Source organism: Rhagoletis zephyria, unplaced genomic scaffold (genome assembly GCF_001687245.7).
Source record: "Rhagoletis zephyria isolate East Lansing unplaced genomic scaffold, Rhagoletis_zephyria_1.1 Rzeph_scaffold_00230, whole genome shotgun sequence".
NCBI lineage: Eukaryota > Metazoa > Arthropoda > Insecta > Diptera > Tephritidae > Rhagoletis > Rhagoletis zephyria.
The window spans coordinates 136,506-161,274 of NW_016157314.1; the positions used below are offsets into that span (position 1 = coordinate 136,506).

Genomic DNA, 24,769 nt, shown 5'->3' on the forward strand with positions numbered 1-24,769 from the left:
TTTCATTCCTTATCTTTAAATGTTAGTAAATGTTCCTTTTCCACTTTCACCAGAAAGCTTCTTACCGTTCAAACCAATACAATATTGGGGGCGAATTATGTCGCAGAGGTTAAAGACTTAGGGGTTTACTTCGACTCAAAATTAACCTTCGCAACTCATATTAATTACGTAGTTTCCAAAGCTTATGCAATGCTAGCATTCGTACGTCGTAATGGTCAGTTGTTTAAGGATCCCTATACTCTGAAGCTTCTTTATGTCATTTTAGTGAGATCTAGGCTAGAGTATGCGTCTTTCATTTGGCGTCCCTATCAGGCCGTCTATATAAACCGGATTGAGAAGATTCAAACAATTTTTATTAAATTTGCCTTGCGTTCTCTAAAATTTTCTGAGCCTATACCTCCGTATACTTCTCGTTGTCAACTTCTTAATTTAAGTTCGTTAAATATTAGGCGTTCTTTCTTCGCAGCCTCTTTTGTGGCCAAAATATTGGAGGGCTCAGTCGATTGTCCTAATCTTTTGGATAAGTTAGCATTAAACGTTTCGTCTCATAATCTGCGTCGTGTTTCTTTATTCTACCTGGGATTTCCAAAAACTAACTATGTAAAATTCTCGCCATTGTTCAGAACCATTTCTGAGCTAAATGAGCTCTCTGAATATGATCCGTGTCTCTCATTTGGAACAGTTCGTTTTGTCCTACTTAATTATTTTAGGCAGTGTATAAGCTCTCTTGTTTTATAGTCAGTAAGGATTTTATTCCATTTGATTAAATAAACAAATAAATAAATAAATAAATAAATAAATAAGGATTAAAATTTAAAAACTAATTAAAACCACTAAAGTAAAATCTGTGGAAATTTAACAACAGAATACTTTTTTCGCAAAATCTATAAAGGACTCCTTTATTTCTCAAAAAAAACTGGGAAACAGTTATTCGTCGCCACGCTGTCCATCGGTTTTTGGGTGTTTTCACAAAACTATCACGAATTTCGTCATGAAACTTGGCGGGGATGTTAAGAATCGTATATATTTACGTTATTTATCACCTTTTTCACTTTATTAGTAATAGTATTTAACTAATTTGTTGGTAAATTCTTTGCAGTTTCACTAGCAAAGTTTCATTTACAAAAGAGCACTTAACACTTAATTTTTATAAATATACGATCCTTGCAATGTGCACGTGTATTTTGTGTATATTAAATGTATTTTATTTTATTTTTTAACAACATAAAACGCGTTTAATAAATACACTACTATTCTCCAACAAAGTAAACAAGCAAAGAAATCAAAATGGCTGTGATGGTGAATATAAAGGGTGCTACCACATGTTCGAAAATTCAACAAGCTAAAACGAAGTTATTTTCAACAATCCACCTTTGTTTCATAATGATCTCGATAACAGTAGGGAATAAATGAGTATAATGTGTTTTTAAAATATGTTAAACAAAGAGCTCTGCATAAAAATATTGCGGAAGCCTTAACCGATGTTGGAGTGATGATTTTATATATTTTTTCGGGGGTTTTAAATCTACGCAGAAAGGTGTTCTCTGCAAAAGGTGTTCAGCCCCTTTTCTTCGGAAAACAGAAAGAGAACTCTTCTTAGTGAGGGTTATTATCCCTAAGCGCGGCCGAAGGCCGCCTACGTTGAAAGGTGTTAAGCCCCTTTTCTTCGCAAAACAGAAAGAGAATTCTACTTTGTGAGGAATGAGACAACTGCCTTAATAAAACGCAAAAAGCGCATGTATTATAGTAAAATGTTGAATGCTGTGCTTCCGAACCATGTTCTGTGGCGTTGTTTAAAAAAATTGCGTGTACATGTCAGTGACAGTCCTGACTGCTTACTCAGCCCTGAAGACTTCAACGAGGCATTTGGCTTACTCAGCCCTGAAGACCTCAACGAGGCATTTGTCAGTCGTACCACCACTTCCTCTTATGGTAGTATTCCCACCGCACCCTATCCTCTGCCTCCTACATTTGCTGGTCAAAAAGTCTTTGGATTCAATGCTGTATCAGAAGTTGAAGACCTCAACGAGGCATTTGGTTTACTCAGCCCTGAAGACCTCAACGAGGCATTTGTCAGTCGTACCACCACTTCCTCTTATGGTAGTATTCCCACCGCACCCTATCCTCTGCCTCCTACATTTGCTGGTCAAAAAGTCTTTGGATTCAATGCTGTATCAGAAGTTGAAGACCTCAACGAGGCATTTGGTTTACTCAGCCCTGAAGACCTCAACGAGGCATTTGTCAGTCGTACCACCACTTCCTCTTATGGTAGTATTCCCACCGCACCCTATCCTCTGCCTCCTACATTTGCTGGTCAAAAAGTCTTTGGATTCAATGCTGTATCAGAAGTTGAAGACCTCAACGAGGCATTTGGTTTACTCAGCCCTGAAGACCTCAACGAGGCATTTGTCAGTCGTACCACCACTTCCTCTTATGGTAGTATTCCCACCGCACCCTATCCTCTGCCTCCTACATTTGCTGGTCAAAAAGTCTTTGGATTCAATGCTGTATCAGAAGTTGATGTAGCAATATGTATAATCAGGATACGCTCAAACGCAATTGGGGAAGATGGCATACCTACTAAGTTTGTTAAAATAATTGCACCACATATATTGCCTACTCTGACTCATGTCATCAACCATAGAATCACTACCTCGTGTTTCCCTGATATGTGGAAAGTTGCAAATGTACAACCAATTGCTAAAATTAAGTCTGCGTGTAGTCCCTGTGATTTTCGTCCCATAAGTATTATACCTGCACTGTCTAAAGTCTTTGAATCATTGATGTCCAACCAAAGTCAAGCGCACATTAGTGAATTTAATTTGCTATCTCCGTTTCAGTCTAGTTTTAGAGCAAGCCATAGCTGCTCTACGGCGTTCCTAAAAATTCTAGATTATATAAGAATACCCTTTGACAAGAACGAGTTAACCCTGTTATGCCTTCTTGACTTTTCTAAAGCCTTTGACTTTGTGAACCATAACCTTCTGTGCATGAAATTGAAAAATTATTTTGGGTTTGGGAATTCTGCAGTGCGACTCATGCAGAGTTATGTGGTTGGCAGAGCTCAGCGTGTTAGAATCGGCTCTCAATCATCTACGCTAAAACCACTACTTGTTGGCGTCCCACAAAGTTCAATATTTGGACTGTTATTGTTTAGTTTATTCATAAATGACATTTTTTATATTTGCCAGCATGTGGACATGCATGCATATGCTGATTATGTACAGCTCTATCTTTCAGCAAATTTCGAGAATGTAGATGAACTTTGTTTTAAGTTTAACAATGACTGTGTCAAGGTCAAATCTTGGCTTTATTATTTACTCTAGCCTTTCATGTGACGATCACGTAAACTCTGTTGTCAGCAAAGTGTATAGCATTTTAAGAAATTTGAGAATGGCTGCCGCCTACACTCCGGTTGACGTTAGGAAAAAACTTGCCATACAATTAATGTTACCGATCATATGCTATCCCGTACTTGTCTACAGCAAATTGAATTCTCAATCTGCCCATAAAATTGATGTTGTGTTTAACCACATAACACGCTACGTATTTGGATTAGCGAAATATGACCATATCTCTGGGTGGAGGTCGCGTTTGTTGGGTTGTGAAATCTCTGAGTATTGGAAAGCCAGGAATTGTATATTTCTATGTCGACTTTTGCTAGATAATGCTCCTAGCGATCTCTACAATAAACTAATCTTCCCTAAATCAGCTCGAATAAACGACTTGATAGTACCATCATTTAATTACCTAACCTCTGCAAGGCTATTCTTTCTCAATGCTATTCGTATCTGGAATTCTATCCCTACCTCCATTGGGAGTGGATTGAATAAAAGCAACTTTAAGAACCCCATCTATACGTACTTTCGCTGAACCAAATATTTACTTATTTTTTATTGTTATTATTACTATTATTATTTAATTTTTTTTTAATTTTGTGAGTCTGGGTTTCGCTATCTAAATGTTTAACTTTCTCTTGTCATCTGTGTTGATCTTTGCTACATATGTATAATGTGATATATATTTTATTTTATTTTTGTTTTAAGTAATCTGTATGTATTTTATTTTACTGGTATTTTTAATCTCTGTTTTGTACTATAAAAGATCTATGATCTTACTAGCGGTACCCCGGTGTGCTGCTCTACACCAAATATTGAAAAATGAATGAAAAATCCTGGAATTTTTCTATATGAAAATTTATCATTTGTTTTATTTCAAAATGTTTGATTCTTTATTTTAAATCTTAATCCAATACATTTGGATATACAACATGTTTTTGTTTTTCCATCTTGGGTAAACAATTTGGAATGCCAACTCTTGAGCAGGCCATGTATAGCTACCAATTCCAGTAATATACCACACATTTCGAATTCGGGGGAAACTTAACACAAACCATCTGCATAATAGCCCGACTATGCCGTATAAATTTGGTGGAAATCTTGCACTTAATTTTTATATATAAGATGGGAGGTGCCACGCCCTCTTTTCCAATACCCCCCATTTTTCTCCATGAGTATGGTATTATTTGATATACCTCTATACCAATTTCCAGTACTTACCACAAATATTTCAAGAGATATACAACATAAAAATTTTAGTTAGTATGGGAGGTGCCACAACCCCTTTTACGAATTCGGGCAAACTTCACACAAACCATCTGCATGATAGCCTGAATATGCCGTATAAATTTGGCTGAATTCGGTGAAGCCGTTCTCAAGTTATAAGCTCACACCAAAAACGTGTACTTATTTTTATACATAAGAAGATACATATGCTACGCCCCCTTTTCCAAATTTGGGCAAACTCCACATAAAATATCTCCATGATGGCCCGAATATGCTATATAAACTTGGTTGAATTCGGTGAAGCCGTTCTCAAGTTATAAGCTAACTCACTAATTTTTATATATGAAATAGAGGCGCCACGCCCCCTTTTCCGAATTCAAGCAAACTTCACATAAACCATCTGCATGATAGCCCGAATATGCCACATAAATTTGGTTGAATTCGGTGAAGTCGTTCTCAAGTTATGAGGTCACATCAAAAACGTGCACTTATTTTTATATATAAGATTGTACTAATATTTTTTTCTCCTAATAAATGAAATTAGTTGAAAAATGAAGACTACAGTGAAATATGAACATTAAATTCCAATTTTAAACTACTGTGTGCTGGCTTCGGCGTGCAGTATGAATTATGGTAAAGGCATTTTGGCAGCAAAGGATGGCGAAATCCTTGAAAAGGATTTGGCTTCGTTTTTCGGAATCGGTTAATTAGTTGGTAAATATTTGATTTAAATTACGATATGGGTAAGGTGTTTTTATCATACAAGTTGTATGTACGTGTTCCCAAATCATTTTGAAAAAAAGTTAAGTAATTTGAGGCATTGACAAGGATTGCAATTCCTGATTTTGCGTAGTTGTATCTTTTGTTGTGTTGAAATATTCTGTAGTTTGGAAGATGAAGAAATTGTGTGTGTTTTGTTGACTATGTGGGTTTCTTGAATAATATTGATTTCGGGGTTGTATTTTGCTAATAGATATTCCAAACCAAATTTGTTTTTTATGAATCCTTGTATATTCCACTGGAGAATAGTTACATGTATGCCGATGTCCATTTGTGCGCTTTAAATATTTGTGTTTATGGTTCGTTTATCTGTGTGTTGAGTGTTCTTCTATAGATGTTTGGAGATATGAGTTCTTCTAGTTGTGGGAATTTGTTGAATATTTGTGAGCATGGTGACCTCTGTGTCATTGCTAAGACTACTGGGGTTGTCCTTTCCGTATGTACTTGTTGTTGCCTCGTCTAATTCTTCTGGCATGTTGCTTTTTTCTTTTGACATTGCTTCAATGTTTTTATGGTTGGAGCTTTCCATTGTTGCTGTGTGTTGTTCTGCTACTTTAGTGTTGTTGTTTTCGATTTCATGGTTTTTATTAGAGTATTTTGATATTAGTTTGACATAATTGTTTTCTCTTTCTTTTTTGCTCTGGTTTGTTTCCGTTGTAGATGTATTATTTCTGACTATTTGTGAAAGGGTTGGTTTGTTTTCGTTTTTATTGTAGGGTTCAATTTGGTACAATACTGCATTGCTATTGTAGACTTATCTATTTAATTTTTATTTTATTTACAGATTTGTGTTTTAGTATGCTTGGGTATGTAGTCGTCTGAACGGTGGGTTTCATTGTTGCAGTTGATGCAAAAAGTTCTTGAACAGTTCCTGTGCCGTGTTTTTTGTATGTCCAAGCTTCTGGCAGTTTCTGCAACTCGTCGGGTTGGGGACGTACTCTTGTACAAGAACCCTTTCCCAACCTAGTTTCACTTTTTCAGGTCTGCGGATGAGGTCAAACAAGACTATTGCAGCTCCAGTGTAAATTATTTTGCCGTCAACTCTTTTCGAAAGCTTCCGGACTTCGATGCCTTCTCCAGCTCTTTTCCCCGAGAAGTTAATGATATTTCTTGAGAAGATTCGGCCTTGCGTTGAGTTGAGCGATTTGCGTGACGTAATTTCCCGGGTACAATATCGATGTAGGTGACTTTTATAAATTTTTCCGCTGCTTTAAGGTTGAGGGCTTTGATTAGAAGATCTCCGGATTTTAGTTGTGGTTGTTGTTGTAGCTGGTTCTTGATCTTTTGTTACTTTTTGTAGGGTTGCCGCAAAAGTTCACGTCGGGATCTAAGTCCCTGAACCTATTCGTTGTGGGGGGTCTGCCCCCTTCATTTTTGTTTTCACTGCTTTCTTATGTGTTATTTATTTTATTAGTAGGAATGGGAAATTTGATTTATTAGGTTCTGAAAAAAAATCTTTGCGAAATCGAGATAAACACGTGTTTTTCAATATGCAATTTCTCCATATCACACTGTATATACGTCTTTGCGCGGCTCGTGCTCTATATATGTGTAGGGATCTGACCTAACACTTATAGACGAATATATTATAGGTGGCAACACTAATACTTTTTAGCTTCTAACTGCAACCAACTTCACATTGATATAGAGACAAGATGCTGACGCGATTGATTTAATTGTTGAATTGTAGTACTTAATTATAATCTTATTTAATAAACAGGAATATAGAGCATTGTGCTCCATAACTGGTGACCCCGCAAGAACACTTAATGGAAGACGAAAACGAGGACAGATTCGAGGACGCGGTTACCCCTTTCCGGGTGGCACGGCTCACCGTGAAGCCGCCACCATTTTGGAAACCAGAGCCTCGGTTGTGGTTCGCGCAGGTGGAGGCTCAGTTTTCGCGCGTGGGAATCTCCACAGATGAGACTAAATTTTATACGGTTGTGGCCGAAATAGACTCGGCAGTACTGGCACACGCCATTGACATAATTTCTTCGCCACCTGCTACAAATAAATACGAAGCCTTGAAGCAGAGGCTGATTAGCGAATTTGGTAATTCAAACGAAAAGCGACTCAAACGTTTTTTCGCAGGTTGCGAGTTGGGCGACAAAAAACCTACAGCTTTACTCAGAGAAATGAGATATCTTGCCAACCATCGCTTGGACAAAGAAATTTTAAAATCTTTATGACTGTGACGTTTACCAATCCATGCACAACAAATTTTAGCGACCCTTGACGACGACATAGACGACTTGGCGATGAAAGCCGACAACATAATCGAAATACCGACAATAGGTAGCAATCCTAACGCAGTCAGTGCAATAACAGACAATGCATTGGAAGCCATTTCCGACTTGGCGAACAGGCTCGATCGTCTCGAGCACAGTAATCACCGCAGTGTCCAACAAAACGATCAGGGCCACAGTAATAAAGCAGTACGTCTGCAGCCATCGTCTAGTGCACGTAATCGTTCGACTCTGCCAACAAACCACGGTTTCTGTTGGTATCATCATACTTTCGGTGACAAAGCAACTAGGTGTCGATCGCCATGCACCTACGCTCAGCGACACGCGGAAAACTAGTCAGTCCCCCGTTCAAAGCGGCTACAGTGGGGGCTGACAATGGTTCTTGCCGTCTTTACGTCCGAGACAGAGTATCCTCGTTGAAATTTCTTATCGATACGGGCGCTGAGATATCAGTGGTGCCCAAGCATAATAGCTACAACACTCAAACATCCGCTAATGAAACTAGTGGCTGCAAATAATATGCATATAAATACTTACGACAAAAAACGCTTTACATTGGACCTGGGTCTACGGCGGACATTCTCCTGGGTATTTATTGTCGCCGACGTGGCGCACCCTATATTGGGTGCTGATTTTTTACAGCACTACGACATTGTGGTGGACGTCAAAAATAAGGTAATCATCGACAAAAAAACGAACGTTCAAACTATTTGTCAAATAATGAAACCAGCACATAGTATTATTTCACTAAGAGGACATATTCCAGCAAATTTTAGTGCGTTATTCCGACCTCACCAATGACTCGACTGGGTTAAAGAAAACCGAGACGGCAGTCCAGCACTTCGTAGAAACGAGGGGAGCCCCGGTAGTTCAGAAAGTACGTCGCCTGTCCCCTGAAAAGATGGAAATCGCTAAAAAGGAGTTCGAGTATTTGTTGGAAAGCGGAATTTGTCAACGCTCGAAGAGCCAATGGTCTAGTCCGTTGCACATGGTGCAGAAATCTAACGGCTCCTGGCGCCCATGCGGCAATTACCGACGATTGAATGCAAAGACAATTCCAGACAACTATCCCGTGCGTCATATTCAGGACTTTGGAGGCGACCTACATGGTAAGACAATTTTTTCTGTGGTCGATTGTAGGAAAGCGTACCATCAGATTCCGGTGCATCCAGCTGATGTTCCAAAGACTGACATACTAACCCCTTTCGGGCTTTTTGAGTTTTAGTATATGACGTTTGGCCTCAGAAACGCCGCCCAAACGTTTCAACGATTTATCTGAAACGGTCAAGGGACTACCGTTTGTGTTCCCATATCTCGACGACGTACTCATAGCATCCACGTCAGAGGCAGAGCATGTTGAGCACCTGGAACAACTCTTTAGACGTTGTCGTGAGAGAGGTTTAGTTATCAACGAAGAAAAATGCCAACTAGGCCAGAGCGAGGTGGAATTTTTAGGCCACTTGGTGTCGTCTAAAGGCATCAGACCACTCACTCACTCACTCACAAGGTAAAGGGTATACTGGAGTGCAAGAAACCGAAAGTGGTTCACGAACTAAGGCGGTTTTTGGGGACCATACATTTTTATAGGCGTTTTCTACCGCATGCGGCCGCAACGGAAGCGCCACTGCAGAGATTGATGGGTGCTTGTAAGAAGCGGGATCAGACATCAATCAGCTGGACGCCTGAAGCTACCGAAGCTTTCCAAAAGCTCAAGGAACAATTAGCGAATGCAGCACTCATTGCATTCCCTTTGCGAGGTGCCACGATTGCCCTGATGACTGACGCATCAGACAATGCAGTCGGTGCTGTTCTACAGCAGCGGGTTGACAACGGGTGGGCACCGTTGGGATTTTACTGACAAAAGTGTACTTCAACTGAACAGCGATGTAGTGCGTATGATCGCGAATTGCTAGCGATCTACAAAGCGATCCGACATTTCCGTTACTTTCTGGAAGGAACGAATTTTATTATCTTTACAGACCACAAACCGCTTATGCACGCCTTCAACCAGAAGTGGGAAAAGCTTTCACCACGACAAACTCGGCAATTGAACTACATCAGTCAGTTTTCATCTGACATCAGACATATTAGTGGTGCTGACAATCATGTAGCTAACATGTTATCACGGACTGAAACATTCGCTCTGCCATCGCCGATAGACATGCAGCATTTACACGACGAACAAAGCAACAGCGATGAATTGAAGGAGTTGCTCAACGGTGGGCCTACTTCGCTTCACTTGGTACAGTATCACCACCCCGATACGGGCATTAACATAGTCTGCGATGAGTCAATCGGCACTCTTCGCCCATACGTCCCAGAATCCTTACGACAGGTAGTATTCAACGCCAACCACGGGTTAGCACACCCGGGTGCGAAAGCAACCATTAAACTAATTTCCAGAAATTTCGTTTGGAAGAGAATGAGCAGCGATTTGCGGGCACGGGTACGCAGCTGTCCAGCATGTCAGCGTTGTAAAGTCGCATGTCACACAAAAGGGGAACTCGAGACATTCGCGGTCCCAGGCAAAGTTTCGAGCACATCAACGTGGACATAGTCGGACTCTTCGCGACTTCGAGGGGATTCACCTACTGTTTAACTTGTGTCGATAGGTTCTCCAGATGGATAGAGGTGATTCCGATGTCAGACATGACAGCTGAGACCGTCGCTAGAGAGTTAATTAGAGGGTGGACAAGTAGGTTCGGTACACCCAAGTACATCACCACGGATCAGAGCCGACAATTTGAGAGCGCCTTATTCACGCAACTAGCGAAGCTGCTCGACGTAAGACATATTCACACCACCAGCTATCATCCGCAAGCGAACGGGTTGGTGGAAAGGTGGAATCGAGTTTTGAAAGCCGCACTCAGGTGCCACTCAGCCGACACCAACTGGGTGGATGTTCTCCCGATTGTCCTACTCGGACTAAGAATGGCTGTGAAGGAGGACTTAGGCGCGTCGGTAGCTGAAAGGCTCTATGGTCAGCCGATTCGGCTTCCTAGTGATTTGTTGGACACCTCAGAAAGCACACCTGCGGACGAGCAAAGTTTCTTACGAGATCTACGACAGCACTTCGAAAATGTGAAACCGACGCAAACTTCGCAGCACGGTAAACATGCAGTTATTGTACCCAAAGATCTACGTTTTTGCAGTCACGTTTTCTTACGAGATGACACCATTCGCAAACCGCTGAAGGTACCGTATGAAGGTCCATATACTGTCGTTAATTAATACCCGAAAACATACATCATACTAATCGGGTCGAAACCAGTCATGGTATCCATAGACCGGTTCAAGCCGGCTTACTTTCCAAGAGACGAGCTAGCAGCTAACCCCGCCAACCTACGGCATGGCACGCAATGCCATTTTCCCGGCGCTCCTTCTGGAAAGGGGGTGGTGTAGGGATCTGACCTAACACTTATAGACGAATATATTATGGGTGGCAACACTAATACTTTTTAGCTTCTAACTGCAACCAACTTCACATTGATATAGAGACAAGATACTGACGCGATTGATTTAATTCTTGAATTGTAGTACTTAATTATTATCAAGAATCCCGAGTCAATCAAATGTACACTCGTCTTTTTAAAGTTACTGCGGGGTTTTTTATTAAAATTCAATATCGAAAAATGTCTTATGTCCAATCGACTGTCCTCGTTCGCGGTTCGTTGCAACTCACTCGTCTCATTCTTGTTCGTTTCTCTTGTATGTGTTGTGTGTTATTGTCTGTCAGGGTCGCATTATAAAGTATTCAAAGTAATGCTTTACAGAAAAAGGTATTCTTCAAAAATATCATTTGACAGTTCGGCCTATCCTACTATGACATCGCCTCGATGTCATCTGCGGTATCATCTCCCTCCATAATATCGTCGTCATCTAGGGTGGGCAGTAGTGCACACCAAGGTTTCATTCGTTCAGATGTATAAATAGAACTGGACCGTTTCTGTTTACGCTGCATTCCGTCGATGTCTTCGATCAGATATCGATCTTTCCCAATCACCTTGGTGACAACATATGGACCACGATATCGTGCATCCAACTTACGCGATTCTCCAGTGGATTGTAGCTCATTTAAGACAACCACCAGGTCATCCACCTTGTACTGAGTGGGAGGTTTGTGTTTGGCGTCGAATCTCTGCTTCCACTTTTCTCGCTGCTGCTGCAATTTAGTAAGAGCTTCTACCCTTCTATCTGCCATAGGGAGTGTATCACGATCGTCAATGACCGCTGCCAAAAGCTTGTTTCGTATTACGTCTCGAATTTTAAAATCAAATATTAGATCATTGGGACTAAACCCTGTGCTCGCATTCACTTGAGCATTTACGCTGCATTGTAATTTTTGGAAATAATCGTCCCACTCTTTAGCATGTGTACCAGAAGTTCGCAGAAAATTCAAGATAGTTCGGTTGGCCCTCTCGACTTGCCCATTTGACCGAGGGGTTCTCACAGCCGTTTTGATGTGTCGAATATCATGGTCATCACAGAAGTTCTCGAACTGCTTGGATGTGTACGCTGTACCACGGTCGCTTACAATTCTCGCTGGTAACCCAAAATAGGAGCTAAGCTCAGTCAGAATCTGCAATACAGGTTGCGTCTTCGTGTTTCTTACTGGCTTCACTATTAAATACTTAGTAAATGCGTCGCTTATAGCAACAACGTACGTATAGCCCCGTTTGCTTTTTACAAAGGGTCCCAGATGGTCGACATGGAGCGTATAAAAGGGAATAGGTGTAACCGGATCAACATATAACGTGCCTTCCGGCTTGCCTCCAACAGCTTTATTATAACAGCACTCGACACAAGCAGATATGTAATCTTTAACATACTTTCGGATGCGAGGGAACCAGAAGTGTTGTTTCACGCGTTGAATCGTTTTCTCGAGCCCAAAATGGCCCATTTCATCATGGCAGTACATAGTGATACGCCAACGAACAGCTTTCGGGACAACGAAGAGCAGCTTACCACCATCACGTCGATAAAGTCGGTGGTTGTCTATCTGGTACTCATTCTTCAGCTGGTTTACTTGATCAGATTTTCGCTTTCCTTGTAACACGTCGATAATTTCTCGGATTTTGGCATTTTGGAGCTGCATGGTTAGCAACCAGTCTTCAGTTTGCAACGCGATATGCATTACATTTTCAGCAACTATTTCATTAGTTATAGGCATATGTATATGTAATACTTCTATATTGATAGAAAGCTAACATCTCAATGTGTAAGCATTCCGAAATCAAAGCGAGACAGTCTAGTACTGTTTTTGGCAATGTATTGTGTACTTGAGTGCCGGTTTTGTAAATTTGTCGTGTACATGTTTATTTATAAACGTATGTGTTCCTTTTCTTTCGTACGTGTTTATTGATATGTCTGTACTGTAGTGTTTTCGGACGGTACTAGCTCTTACTGCCAATATAGGAGTATTACATATATGGTTATAGGTGCTCGGCTCAGTGCATCCACATGACTCATACGTACGCCGGGTCTGTGAACACATTCGAAGTCCAATTCGCTTAAACGCATCCACCAACGAGCAATGCGTGGAATGAGTTCATTCTTTGTTTTTACGCTACTTATAGCTGCACAGTCGGTTACGACTCTAAAAGGTTTGCCTAGCAGGTATACAAGGCTTCAACTACCGCCATAACCTCCAGCTCGTAGCTGTGGTAGCGAGATTCTACCACAGTACATCGTCTACTGAAATACATCACCGCATTCCAGGTTTTCCCATCGTCATTAGACTGAAGGAACACAGCCGCTATACCAATCGAGCTTGCATCAGTATGAACTTCATGCTTTGCTTTGAAGTCATACAATACCAACACTGGCCCACTCGTCAAAGCTTGGATCAAAGAGTTAAAAGCAACCATCTCTGTATATCACCCCATGTAAAGTTATTCGCAGCATCTTTTGTCGTTAATTTGTTCAAGGGTCTAGCGGTGATCGCATAGTTCTTCACGAACTTTCTAAAAAACCCTGTGAGACCCAAGAATCGTCGTACCTCGGTCGCGTTAGTCGGTACCGGGAATTCACGGATCGCCTTCACTTTACACTCGCCGGGCGTAATACCATTAACGTTCACTTTATGACCGAGGAAGTTTATTTCTGTGGCCAAAAATTTGCACTTATCTCTCCGCAAAGCCAAATCGGCCTGTTCGAGCAAAGCTAAAAATTCGCAAAGTGTTTTTACGCCATCACTCACAGTTACACTCGGTATTATTACATCATCGAGATACGCGATCACTTTCCTTCGTTTCATTTTAATGCATAGTTCATTCATCATGGTCTGGAATACCGCCGGCGCGTTTACCAGACCAAATGGCATACGATTATATTCGTAATGACCATCATTAGTAAAGAACGCGGTGAATTGTTTACTACTCTTTTCAAATTCGATTTGATGATACCCCATGTTGAAGTCTAAGACAGTAAAATAGCGATTACCCGCGAGTATAGCAAAAAGTTCGTCCATAATTGGCATAGGGAATGGCTGCTTGACTGTAACCCGATTCAACTGTCTGTAGTCAACACACATCCTATATTCGTTATTTTTCTTCGCAACCACTACTATCGGCGAAGCATACGCAGAATTAGATACTCGAATAATATCTTTTTCTAATAAGTCATGAATCGTCTCATTTACTATAGGGCGTTTTGCAAAAGGAAACCTATACGGTTTCATATTAATGGGCTGGTCAGCCGAAAGTTTGATACACATCTTCACCGAGTTAGCTTTTCCCAACGTAGAGAAGCGTTTTTCATATTTACAAAAAATCTTGTTAAAATCGCCATATTTACCCGTATTAGGTTCAACTTCAATCGCGTTTACTGTTTTAGTGTCACTATCATGAACGTATAAATTGTCACCATCGATTATGTATTTATTTTCACCCGGGCATAGGACATCACGCCCGAGGAGAATATCATTTTCAATCAAATTGTCATCAACAACCAATAAATGTACGCAATTATCAATTTTCATGACTTGTATTTTGTCATAACACTCAAACACTCCGCCTCCAAAACCTTTGAGACGCACATAGCACTTTTCCTTCAAACATTGTTCTATGTTTGCCGCAACTGAGTTACGCACCAACGAGCGTGAACTACCTGTGTCAACAAAAGCTTCGATTTCGTTGTCATGTACCAAAACTCTTTTTACCGTAAATTTGATAGGTTCGTCTTCAATCGCGTTGCACTTTTCGGATTTTTGTTTTTGCCCTGTGCAATCTGTTATACGGTGACCAATTTCACCACACTTTCCACATTTTGGTTTCTGTTTCTTCTCACTACATTCCCGCGATATGTGGCCTGTTTTACGACAATTATAGCAAATAATGTCACCCTTTGACTTCTTTTCATTTGTCGAACGTTTGATTTTATTGTATTGCATTGTCTGCTTAACCGGCGCGCTATTCTTCGCGACATTATAAGCACAATAGTTTTTAATCGCATATAATAAATCGATACACGTAGCATACCTTGCCACTGATAGACACTTTTTCATATCCGTATCGTTTAACCCGTTTATGACATACTTTATGATCGCTTGGTCATCCACCCGACCTTGATGACCTTTAGCCAACACGCGATAATAAAACCTTTCAGAGGTTTCATTTACCCTTCGCCGCATACTCATTAGTTCGATTAGGACATCAGCTGAATTAATCACTGACGGAAAGTGATCAAGAAAATCTTTCACAAAATGCGACCAATTTACATACACAACTGGTGCGGAATCTATCCACATTTTTGCAGCACCCTTTAATTTTGCTTGTACTGCAAAAAGAAGTATCTTCTCTTTCCACTCATACACATGTAATAGTTGCTCGACCCGACCGACAAACTGCACCGACGACAACGATTTATCATTCGGATCAAACGATGGCAGGATTTGTATAATGTCATTTACTTTCCCGAAGCCATTAGAAATAAAACGATTGTCCCAATTCCCACTTTGTGGCAAATAACGAGACGGCGCGAACACATCATTCGCATATACGTATGTTGGCATTGTATTGCCCCGTACACCCTGTGAAGACATTGTTGCAAACTCAATGTTCTGATTTTCATTTCGTTCTGTATGCCCCATATGAGCGAACGAATATGTCGTTGAATTTACTCTTTCCCCCGCTGACGTTGACGCTGCCCAAATGGGGTTACTTTCAAAATTTCGCGACGTTGCAACCGATGATTCGGCGAACTGGACATGACGCGGAATCGACGTCGCTGCTTGCGCAGAATTTGAACCTAACGTTGCTCTGCCTTCGTTTATCGGCATAGCTTGCCGCGCAGCATGTACAGGCATGCTTACAGGTTCCCATATTGCCCTGCCCGTCATGATCTCCTGTACACTGCAGTTATCTCCCAAACACCCAACAGGTGTTGGTGAGGATGTACTCAATGGTATAGCACTGACCGCACTTGCCCCAACACGCACCGATTGGAGAGCGTTTTCCAATTGGTTCAACCGCCGTTCTACGCTTTCATTTAGTGCACTTGAAAATCTTTCACTATTCTGGTGTTCATACCACCGCTCGATTAATTTTGCCTTGTTGCCTGACGTGGGCAAACCAGCATCCCGCAACTTTTCACGCAGTTGTACCACATTCAAATTACCGATTCTGTCCATTTTTAGTTTAAGTTACACAATTGTTCTTACGCAGATTTTTACTAACGGATACGCGCACACGTTTTTTTCACGCACTTGGGCTATTTACCCGCTTCTGAAAATTGTCAAGAATCCCGAGTCAATCAAATGTACACTCGTCTTTTTAAAGTTACTGCGTGGTTTTTTATCAACATTCAATATCGAAAAATGTCTTATGTCCAATCGACTGTCCTCGTTCGCGGTTCGCTCACTCGTCTCCTTCTTGTTCGTTTCTCTTGTATGTGTTGTGTGTTATATTCTGTCAGGGTCGCATTATAAAGTATTCAAAGTAATGCTTTACAGAAAAAGGTATTCATCAAAAATATCATTTGACATTATAATCTTATTTAATAAACGGAAATATAGAGCATTGTGCTCCATATATGTATATCAAATTAAAGGTAATCACCCCTATGCTGTAATCCGTCGTATATTCGATTTTGCTACGAATCGTAAAATTTGCATGCTGAAATCCGTGTTGTCGTATCGTAATTTCAAAATTCGTAGGTCATCTTCGAAATTCGTAACGTTGGTATGCCTGAATCCCACATATAGTTGTCATTTTTATGTATTTGTCGGAAATTATGTACGAATAGCAACTCGTGTCGGAGCGAAACAAATTGCATTAAAATATCAATTAAATAAAGTGTGTAAACGCAAAAATATATATTTAAGTTGAAGTGTGAATAGAAAAAAAGTTTATTATTAAATGTTTACAAAATTATCAGGTCGAAGATCACAACAAATCGCTCGCAATACGAAAAACTGGTGGAATGCATTGGCGAAAGGCCGGACATTGCTCGAGGCTTTGTAAAAGAAGCTAAAGAAGATGTGGTGGAATTTTGGGAAAGCGTTGCAAGAGTTAAAGCGGCACAATATCTAGTGAAATGGAGGCCCTTAAAAGGAGGGAGCTTACATTTTATCATTTAAGCTAAATCGATCAGAACAATCTCAAAGCAATCTCTTTTGTATATCAATGCAACAGTTGACTGCAGCATGTTCTTCCTCCAGAGACAAATGTGCACTGGCCACTGAATCCATTATATTTTACTTAATTAAGGAAAAGCCTTTTCAAATGCGATTAAACAATTTTTTTAATTTCACTGTTCTCTTGCGATTATATTTATTTTGATTTGTTTCTGTCAAAGCAGCTGGTAAAGAACTTCGAATTTCACTATTTTATTTGCCAACGCCGTTGATAGTTACGATCGGACTACAGCATACCATCGGAGCTACGAATTCGTAACTACAAACTTTCGGATTACTGCATACGGGTGAATAATTTGTACTTTCTGGCTTGGCCATGTCGTTCGAATGGACAGAAACGCTCCTGCTCTGAAAATATTCAACGCGGGCCGCGATGCTGGTAACAGAGGAAGAGGAAGGCCTCCTCTGCGTTGGAAAGACCAGGTGGGGAAGGGCTTGGCTTCCCTTGGCATTTCCAATTGGCGTCAGTTAGCACAGAAGAGAAATGACTTTCGTGTTATTTTGGACTCGGCCAAAATTGCTTAGGCGGTTACAGCGCCAATAAAGAACAAGAAGACATAATATAAATTTCCTTAGCATTAATTATGCATTTCTCTCAACAAAGGTTTTTTATGAAAAAAAAAAATTATTTTTTTTTCGTTTTTGGTATTTTTTGCTTATGCCTGCTAGAGGTATACGCCGCCGAGACACGCCGCCGCCGCCGCGGTTTTTTGTCATTACTCACGCGCCGCCGCCGAGTTACGAAAATATCGGCGAGGCGGCGGCGGCGTTCGGCGCCTAAGGAATTTTGTACAAAATTTTCATGAAATGCATCGCTTGAAGGAACTACTACTACAGAATATATAAAAAAATTTTTCAATACCATAACAATATTCCTTTTTTACATATTACTACAACAACAAGAAAGTTGACACACAACAAAAAACTTGAACGATAATATCTCAGAAAGAAGTTTTAACAGAAGGGCCCTTATTGCATCTAACTCCTCGATTATTGGAGGTAAAACAAAAACAAATTGATGTTCTTGTGTATTTTTTCTTTAATAAAGAATTTAATATTTTTTAAACAGATTTTAAATAAGTAAGTTATTTTATTCCGGGATCCCACAGATGTATACAAGTTCTAGGTGGCTGTGTGAAAACGTATGTTAGCATTCACAAGTGGTGGGCAAACCCCAGAAAGGTTTTGCTCCATCGCATCGCAATGTTTTCAACACAGGGTTAAAGTTCCCCCTTCTTGGTGGATATTACTAGTATTTTTCATTACTTTCGGTTATCCTTAGGAAAATTTTGCGCTTAATATTTTAGTGGAAATTTTAACCATCTATAAGTCATTTTTTAAATAGTGGGTCAAAAAGGCCTATTCTGCTGGGAGTTGATGGGTAAAACTGTTGGAAAATAGTAGACCACCCTAGTTTTCAATCTATAATCCGCAAAAAATAGTAAGAACCCCGTAATTTAACATAACGGTAGATAAGGTTATTACAGAAATTTATTAATAGCGAAATAAATTACTCCAGTATCTTAACTTTTTAATTTTTTTTATTTTTTTAAATTTATATAGTACATACGGATCTATAGAGAACCATGTATGTATGTATATTTCTTTATTTATTTATTAATTTCAGTCTACAGAACTAGTTTCTTACAGACTAGTTGTTGTTGTTGTTGTAGCGGCTACAAAAAATCCCCCCAGATCGGTTGGTATCTCAGTCGTTGTCGTCGAGTTCCACTAACGGCAGCCCCAAGAAGCGTGCAGCCTCTATGGGGTCGGCCCACAGGGACAGCGCTGTTAGGGTTGTGGGGTTTTTCCGGGCATACGAAGAGATGTTTCGAGTCGTGAGGGGTCTCTCCGCATGCCGGACATTCATTCGGCACATTCGCATTTAGCCTACTCAGGTAAGAGTTCAGAGCGAAGTTGGGCTATTGTTGCTCTTGTCTTCCGAGGCAGATGGAGCTCCGTCGCGTCAATGTCCGGTGTTTGTGTGCCTTGTAATGGCACCGCTAACAATACGGCAGAACTATTCAGCGCCGTCGTAATGTTGGTAGCCCTGTTGGAACATACGTTCCACAGGTACATAAAACCGAGTGAAAAAACGAATGTTAATTCAATTCGATATACGCTTTCTAGCCCTTCGGACACGGAAATTCGTGCTAATTAATTTTTTACTTTTAAAACTAGTAGCAAGTAGTTACCGCGCGGGAAAAATACAATTTTGTGCATAATATTTCTTATTAAAGACAGCCGCAGAGCGAGTATCTCTGTAGGAATCCTCCAGGAAGACGCGTCACAAGGAGGTTCCGGGTAAGCGAGTGGTAGTTTTCCTACGTGCGGGTGAATTGTGCTCAATGAGCGGGCTGAGGGCCCAACATAGCGACCGTGACGGTGAGTGTGACCATGGGGGAATCAATTTTTTGACACCCTGAACGGCAGGCGTGTCCGATGTGCTTCTGTTACGACACAGTGGTGGTGGTGGGGAGCAGGATTTCATTGCGGTAGACAATAACGGGGTGCAGTTCAACGTCACCCGCATAGCGCCGCACAAAAACCCGCGCTGCATTTTTGTCCCGTGCATATTCTCGCATAACGGGGAGCCGTGCCATCACCTACACCAGCAGTACCTCATAAGCCGCATAACGCCATTTAAAACGGCACATAAAACGGCACGGTGTCCGTTCAGCAACTGTACTGGGCACAACAGGAAGTACTGCTGCCAACAACAACGGCAGAACAAGCAAATACATATTTGCATATCGGCACCTGACGCCATTTAGTGAGCGTCCGTTATAAATACATACATATGCGTACGTAACAGTTAAAGAAACCACACCACCAAAGTACAGTCGTGCAAGTCCATCAAGCACACGAATCAACTCGCTATAGCCAATTAACAACAACACCGAAATTATTACAAAGCAGCAGAAGGCATTTTAAAGGCGATGAGACAGCAGCGAGGGATCGTAGCAGCGGGTGGTTCGATTAGATTTAAAAAAATTTAAATATGGGTGTACTCATGTATATTCCTTTTTAACACATTTTTGTAATACCTACCATTTTTTTTGCGACTACGGCACATTAGACCGACACACGCACGTGTGAAAAATTTCGATTTCTTAACTTTATTTTTTTTTTCAAATTCATTTTCAGTACTGAACTCTAATTGAAAGGCTTTAAAGCCACTTTTCGAATTCATTTTCAATATTTAGTTTTAAGTGGTTTGAGGTATTAAACCTATTTTTCAACCTATGCTCAATTTTTTTTAGCTTTAAGTGATTCAAGGCATTAAAGCCATTTTTCAAATTCATTTTTTCATTATTTAGCTATAAGAGGTTCAGGGGATTAAACCCATTTTTTCAACTTCATCATCATTATTTAGATTTAAGCGATTTACGGTATTAAACCCATTTTTCTAACTACATTTTCAATATTTAGCTGTAAGTGACATGAGGGATTCAACCCCTTTTTCAAATTTATTTTTATTATTCAATTATTTAAATAAATATTTCAAGATGTGATTAATACATCTCTTTTTATGCATATTCATAATGCCATCTTGAATTAAATGAGGTAATATACCCAATGGCAAATTTTTCTTTTTTCATAAAATTTTCAATTTTCACGTTTCAAAATTTTTATAACTAAAATGATTAATGTATCCACCTAGGTATAAGTGACTTAATACTGTTTTTGCTAAATTTTTATCGATTCAATTTCCCAATGCTTTTTATTCAAAATACCAAACTTTAATTCAACATACCTACTTTACTACTTTTTACCATATACCGATGTACATGTATAATTGACACGACAATTATTTCATAAATACAAACAATTTTTAAACCAATTTAAAATTTTTGCAATTGCGTGTGAATATAACCCAATATTCCCACTGCATGAAAACGTCCCTATTTTTGCATGCAAATTTTCAGCCGATGACCTACTGAGAAAAACATAAGTATTTTTCACAATTCTATTTCTTTTTGACATTTTAATTTGAACATGGTGAGCGATAGCTTGTTTTGCAAGTTTGGGCCTCCACTTCTTAGAGATTAGCCGGTTATGAGCGAATTTGATATAGAATTTAAAGCATATAAAGCAGATTTTGATAAGATTACTAAGCGCCTTTTACAAAATATACCGTTGTCTACGAATGCGAAAAAATTAAACGAATACAAATATTCGCTTATCAAAGCTTACAATAATATTTTGCTACTAGTTATTGGCAATAGTTTGGCTCATACCTGTAATCTCAAGGAAGTTCAAGTTAAGTTAGCCCGTTGTAAGGAACAGTTAGCAAAGTGCTTTACTAAACTGAATTGTCGCGTTAGGATTCCATCGGATAGCTTATCGCTAATTCGCCAATCAGACTTAGCTGACTCTGAGTCAGAAGAGTTTAGTGACGCCAAGTCAGAAGCTTCGGTACAATTCAGTCTTAAAAGAAGTACTTCACTTCCATCATTTAAAGATCTCCTAACTGTATCCGACGAGCCGTTCGACAGCCGGTTCTACGTACCGGAATGACTCGGGTTTTACCCGACCAAGGGCTGTTGTTTCGGCGATCTAACCCCGTCTAGATCGACGATACCCACCAATCATTATTCGTCCATGGAGCAATACCTTGCAGCCGGATTGCTCCGCATCCTTCTTCTCCGGGCGGGCGTAGAGCCCAACCCCGGACCTGAAATTTACTTCTGCTGTGTTTGCCAGAATCGACTCCACCCGAACTCCACTTCGGTTAGGTGCAACTCCTGCAACGGATGGAGTCACCTAAGAACCTGCTCTGGCCTTAGGTCTCACCGGGAGTGGACCACAAACTTTGTGGCTCCCTGTTGCTCAAGCCAAATGGCACAATCAGCCTCCACGGCTACCCACTCGCGTAATGCACGGGTGCGACCTAGCGCCCGAAGAGCCTGCACGGCCCCCAGAAGCTCCCCTGAGCAACAAAACCTCCCAACACACCCCACCCACACAACCTACCGGCCGGTCCCACTCGCGAGCGCGAGCCAAACAGCAGCTACTGGTTGCCCACACCATCTGCTCCGTGTGCCAGAACAGAATATACCGGAATGTGACATCAGTCAAATGCAACACATGCCTTGGCTGGTGCCACTTCCGGCTATGTTCTGGTCTACGCACCACTCGCGAGTGGACTACCAACTACAGCGCCCCTTGCTGTAGTGCACCGCCGGCCCAGACAACAACGCCCATATCGCAGCCACCTACCATCAGGCTGCAACAGCAACTGCGTCAGGCGCAACAGGTCCAAGGTAGGCCCCACACTTCCCTCCCTCCCCGTATCGCGACCAGCCTCCCAAGGCATACGAACGTACTCCAACTCAACTGCAACGGACTCCAGAGCAAGACTGAGGAGATAGCAGTCTTCATGGGTCGGCACGGCATATTGATAGCTGCGGTCCAAGAAACGAAGTCGCACAGCAACTCAACTGTGTTGGGTTGCGCCGCCTACAATGTGCTCCGTAAAGATCGCGAGCGAGATAATGGTGGAGGATTAGCGTTCATTCTACACCACACAGTGCAGTATCGGCTAATCGAAGAAGACATCGACCCAAGGGACACTACCCTAGAATGTCAGGGCATAGCTGTCCGGTCAGGCGATGTCGAGCTCGAAATATTTAACGTGTACATACCCCCTGTCACCTGCTGCCCGGCTGGATATCTCCCTGACATAGGTGCGCTACTCAGAGGCGAAAACCGATTGGTAGTAGGTGACTTCAATGCGCACCACGATCTTTGGCATTCAAGCCTCGCCAATGATCGGAGGGGAAACATTTTGGCTGAGCAGATAGACGATTCGAAATTCGGCACCATGAACGACGACGCCCCCACCAGGATTGTGGGCAGCTGCAGCAGCTCGCCAGACCTAACAATTTCTAGCGCTGGTTATCATTATATGTTAGCATCAGACCATCTGCCCATAGTCATCTCGATCAATAAGCCCACCGACTTTGCTCCCGCGGATCACCGAACCTACACCAACTTCAACAAAGCTGATTGGAACGGCTTCGCGGAAGTTACCGAGAGCAGCTTCGCCGCCCTCCCCACACCCACAGACGTACATGCTGGCGAACGCCAGTTCCCCAGGGTAGTCACTGCCGCAGCAGCTCGCTTCATACCGTCCGGACGTATCGCGGAAGTCCGCCCAAATTTCCCGGCTGAAGCAGCTGTACTAGCAAATGAGCGTGACCACCTACGCCAGGTCGACCCCGGGGACCCTCGCTTGAGGGACCTTAATTTGTAGATTCGGCAACTGGTAAATCAACATAAGCGGAAAAAGTGGGAAGAGCACTTGAAGGCCTGTAACTTCACCTCTGGTGTGAGTAAGCTCTGGTCAACCGTGAGGTCCTTGTCCAACCCGACGAAGCGTGATGACAGAGTGGAAATCTCATTCGAAGGTCACGCTTCGTCGGACCCGAAGAAATGCGCGAACTATTTTAGTCGGCAATTCACACTGCATCCTTCGGTAGACAAGGCCAAACGTCGAGTGACCAGGAGGCTGCACGAACTGCCCAAAAACAGTGCACCACTTGTTTTCACCAGCGGTGAAGTGAAGGGGGCCATCGGGAAGGCGAAAGCCTCCAAAGCCATTGGACCCGACGGAATCTGTATGCTGATGTTGAAACATTTGGGGCCTGTGGGAGTAGCATACCTCACGGAGGTCCTCAATTTGTCTATGACCACTCTCATCATTCCTGATGTGTGGAAATCAGGGAGAGTGGTCCCACTGCTGAAACCGGGGAAGCCCGCCAACAGAGAAGACTCTTATCGCCCGATAACGCTCCTTTCCCCCCTTTGAGGCCCTGCTGCTCCCATACTTCACCTGCCACCTAACCCCAGCGAAACATCAGCATGGCTTCCGTAAAGTGCACAGCACAACAACAGCACTTAACGCCATTAACACCCAGACTCGTGGCCTAAATCGTAACCCCCCCTGTGAGAGAACTGTCCTAGTAGCGTTGGACTTGTCAAAGGCGTTTGACACCGTCTGCCATTCCACGCTGCTAGAAGACATTGAGGCCTCCTCTCTCCCACAGGGACTGAAGCGATGGCCGGCGAATTATATGAGTGGTCGACAATCATCAGTAATCTTCAGAGATCAAACCTCGAAACCAAGAAGAATAAAACAAGGGGTTCCACAAGGTGGTGTTCTCTCCCCCTTACTTTTTAACTTCTACATCTCGAAACTCCCCCAGCCTCCTGAAGGAGTTTCCCTGATCTCGTACGCTGATGATTGTTCGATTTTGGCGTCTGGGAATGGAATTGATGACCTCTGCTCAAAAGTAAACGGCTATCTCTCCAGCCTTTCTCGCTTCTTCACTGCAAGGAGCCTAACCCTCTCCCCAACGAAATCAACGGCGACCCTCTTCACCACCTGGACGAAGGAGGTCAGGCTAGAACTAGGCATTCACGTTGACGGCACACCTATACCGACGGTGAACAACCCAAAAATTTTAGGGGTTACCTTTGATAGCCGGCTCTCCTTCTCCGCGCACACAACCGCAGTTGTCAACAAAGTACAGAGC

The 24,769-nt window shown here is 41.8% G+C and overlaps 3 protein-coding genes across 3 annotated transcripts in view; 1 reads left to right on the forward strand and 2 right to left on the reverse strand.

Annotated features, from left to right (window-relative positions):
- Positions 1 to 24,769, reverse strand: part of LOC108358268 (importin subunit beta-like) — a 169,307-nt gene that overhangs the window by 118,126 nt on the left and 26,412 nt on the right. The gene's annotated exons all lie outside the window — the stretch shown is intronic.
- LOC108358269 (uncharacterized) lies at positions 8,496 to 10,151 on the forward strand. Its single transcript, XM_017609491.1, has 4 exons — positions 8,496 to 8,703; positions 8,840 to 9,101; positions 9,182 to 9,351; positions 9,574 to 10,151. The coding sequence occupies exons 1-4, from the start codon at positions 8,496 to 8,498 to the stop codon at positions 10,149 to 10,151; spliced, it is 1,218 nt and encodes a 405-aa protein (XP_017464980.1).
- LOC108358270 (uncharacterized) lies at positions 13,440 to 16,223 on the reverse strand. Its single transcript, XM_017609492.1, has one exon. It carries the CDS (start codon positions 16,221 to 16,223, stop codon positions 13,440 to 13,442), a length of 2,784 nt encoding a protein of 927 aa, XP_017464981.1.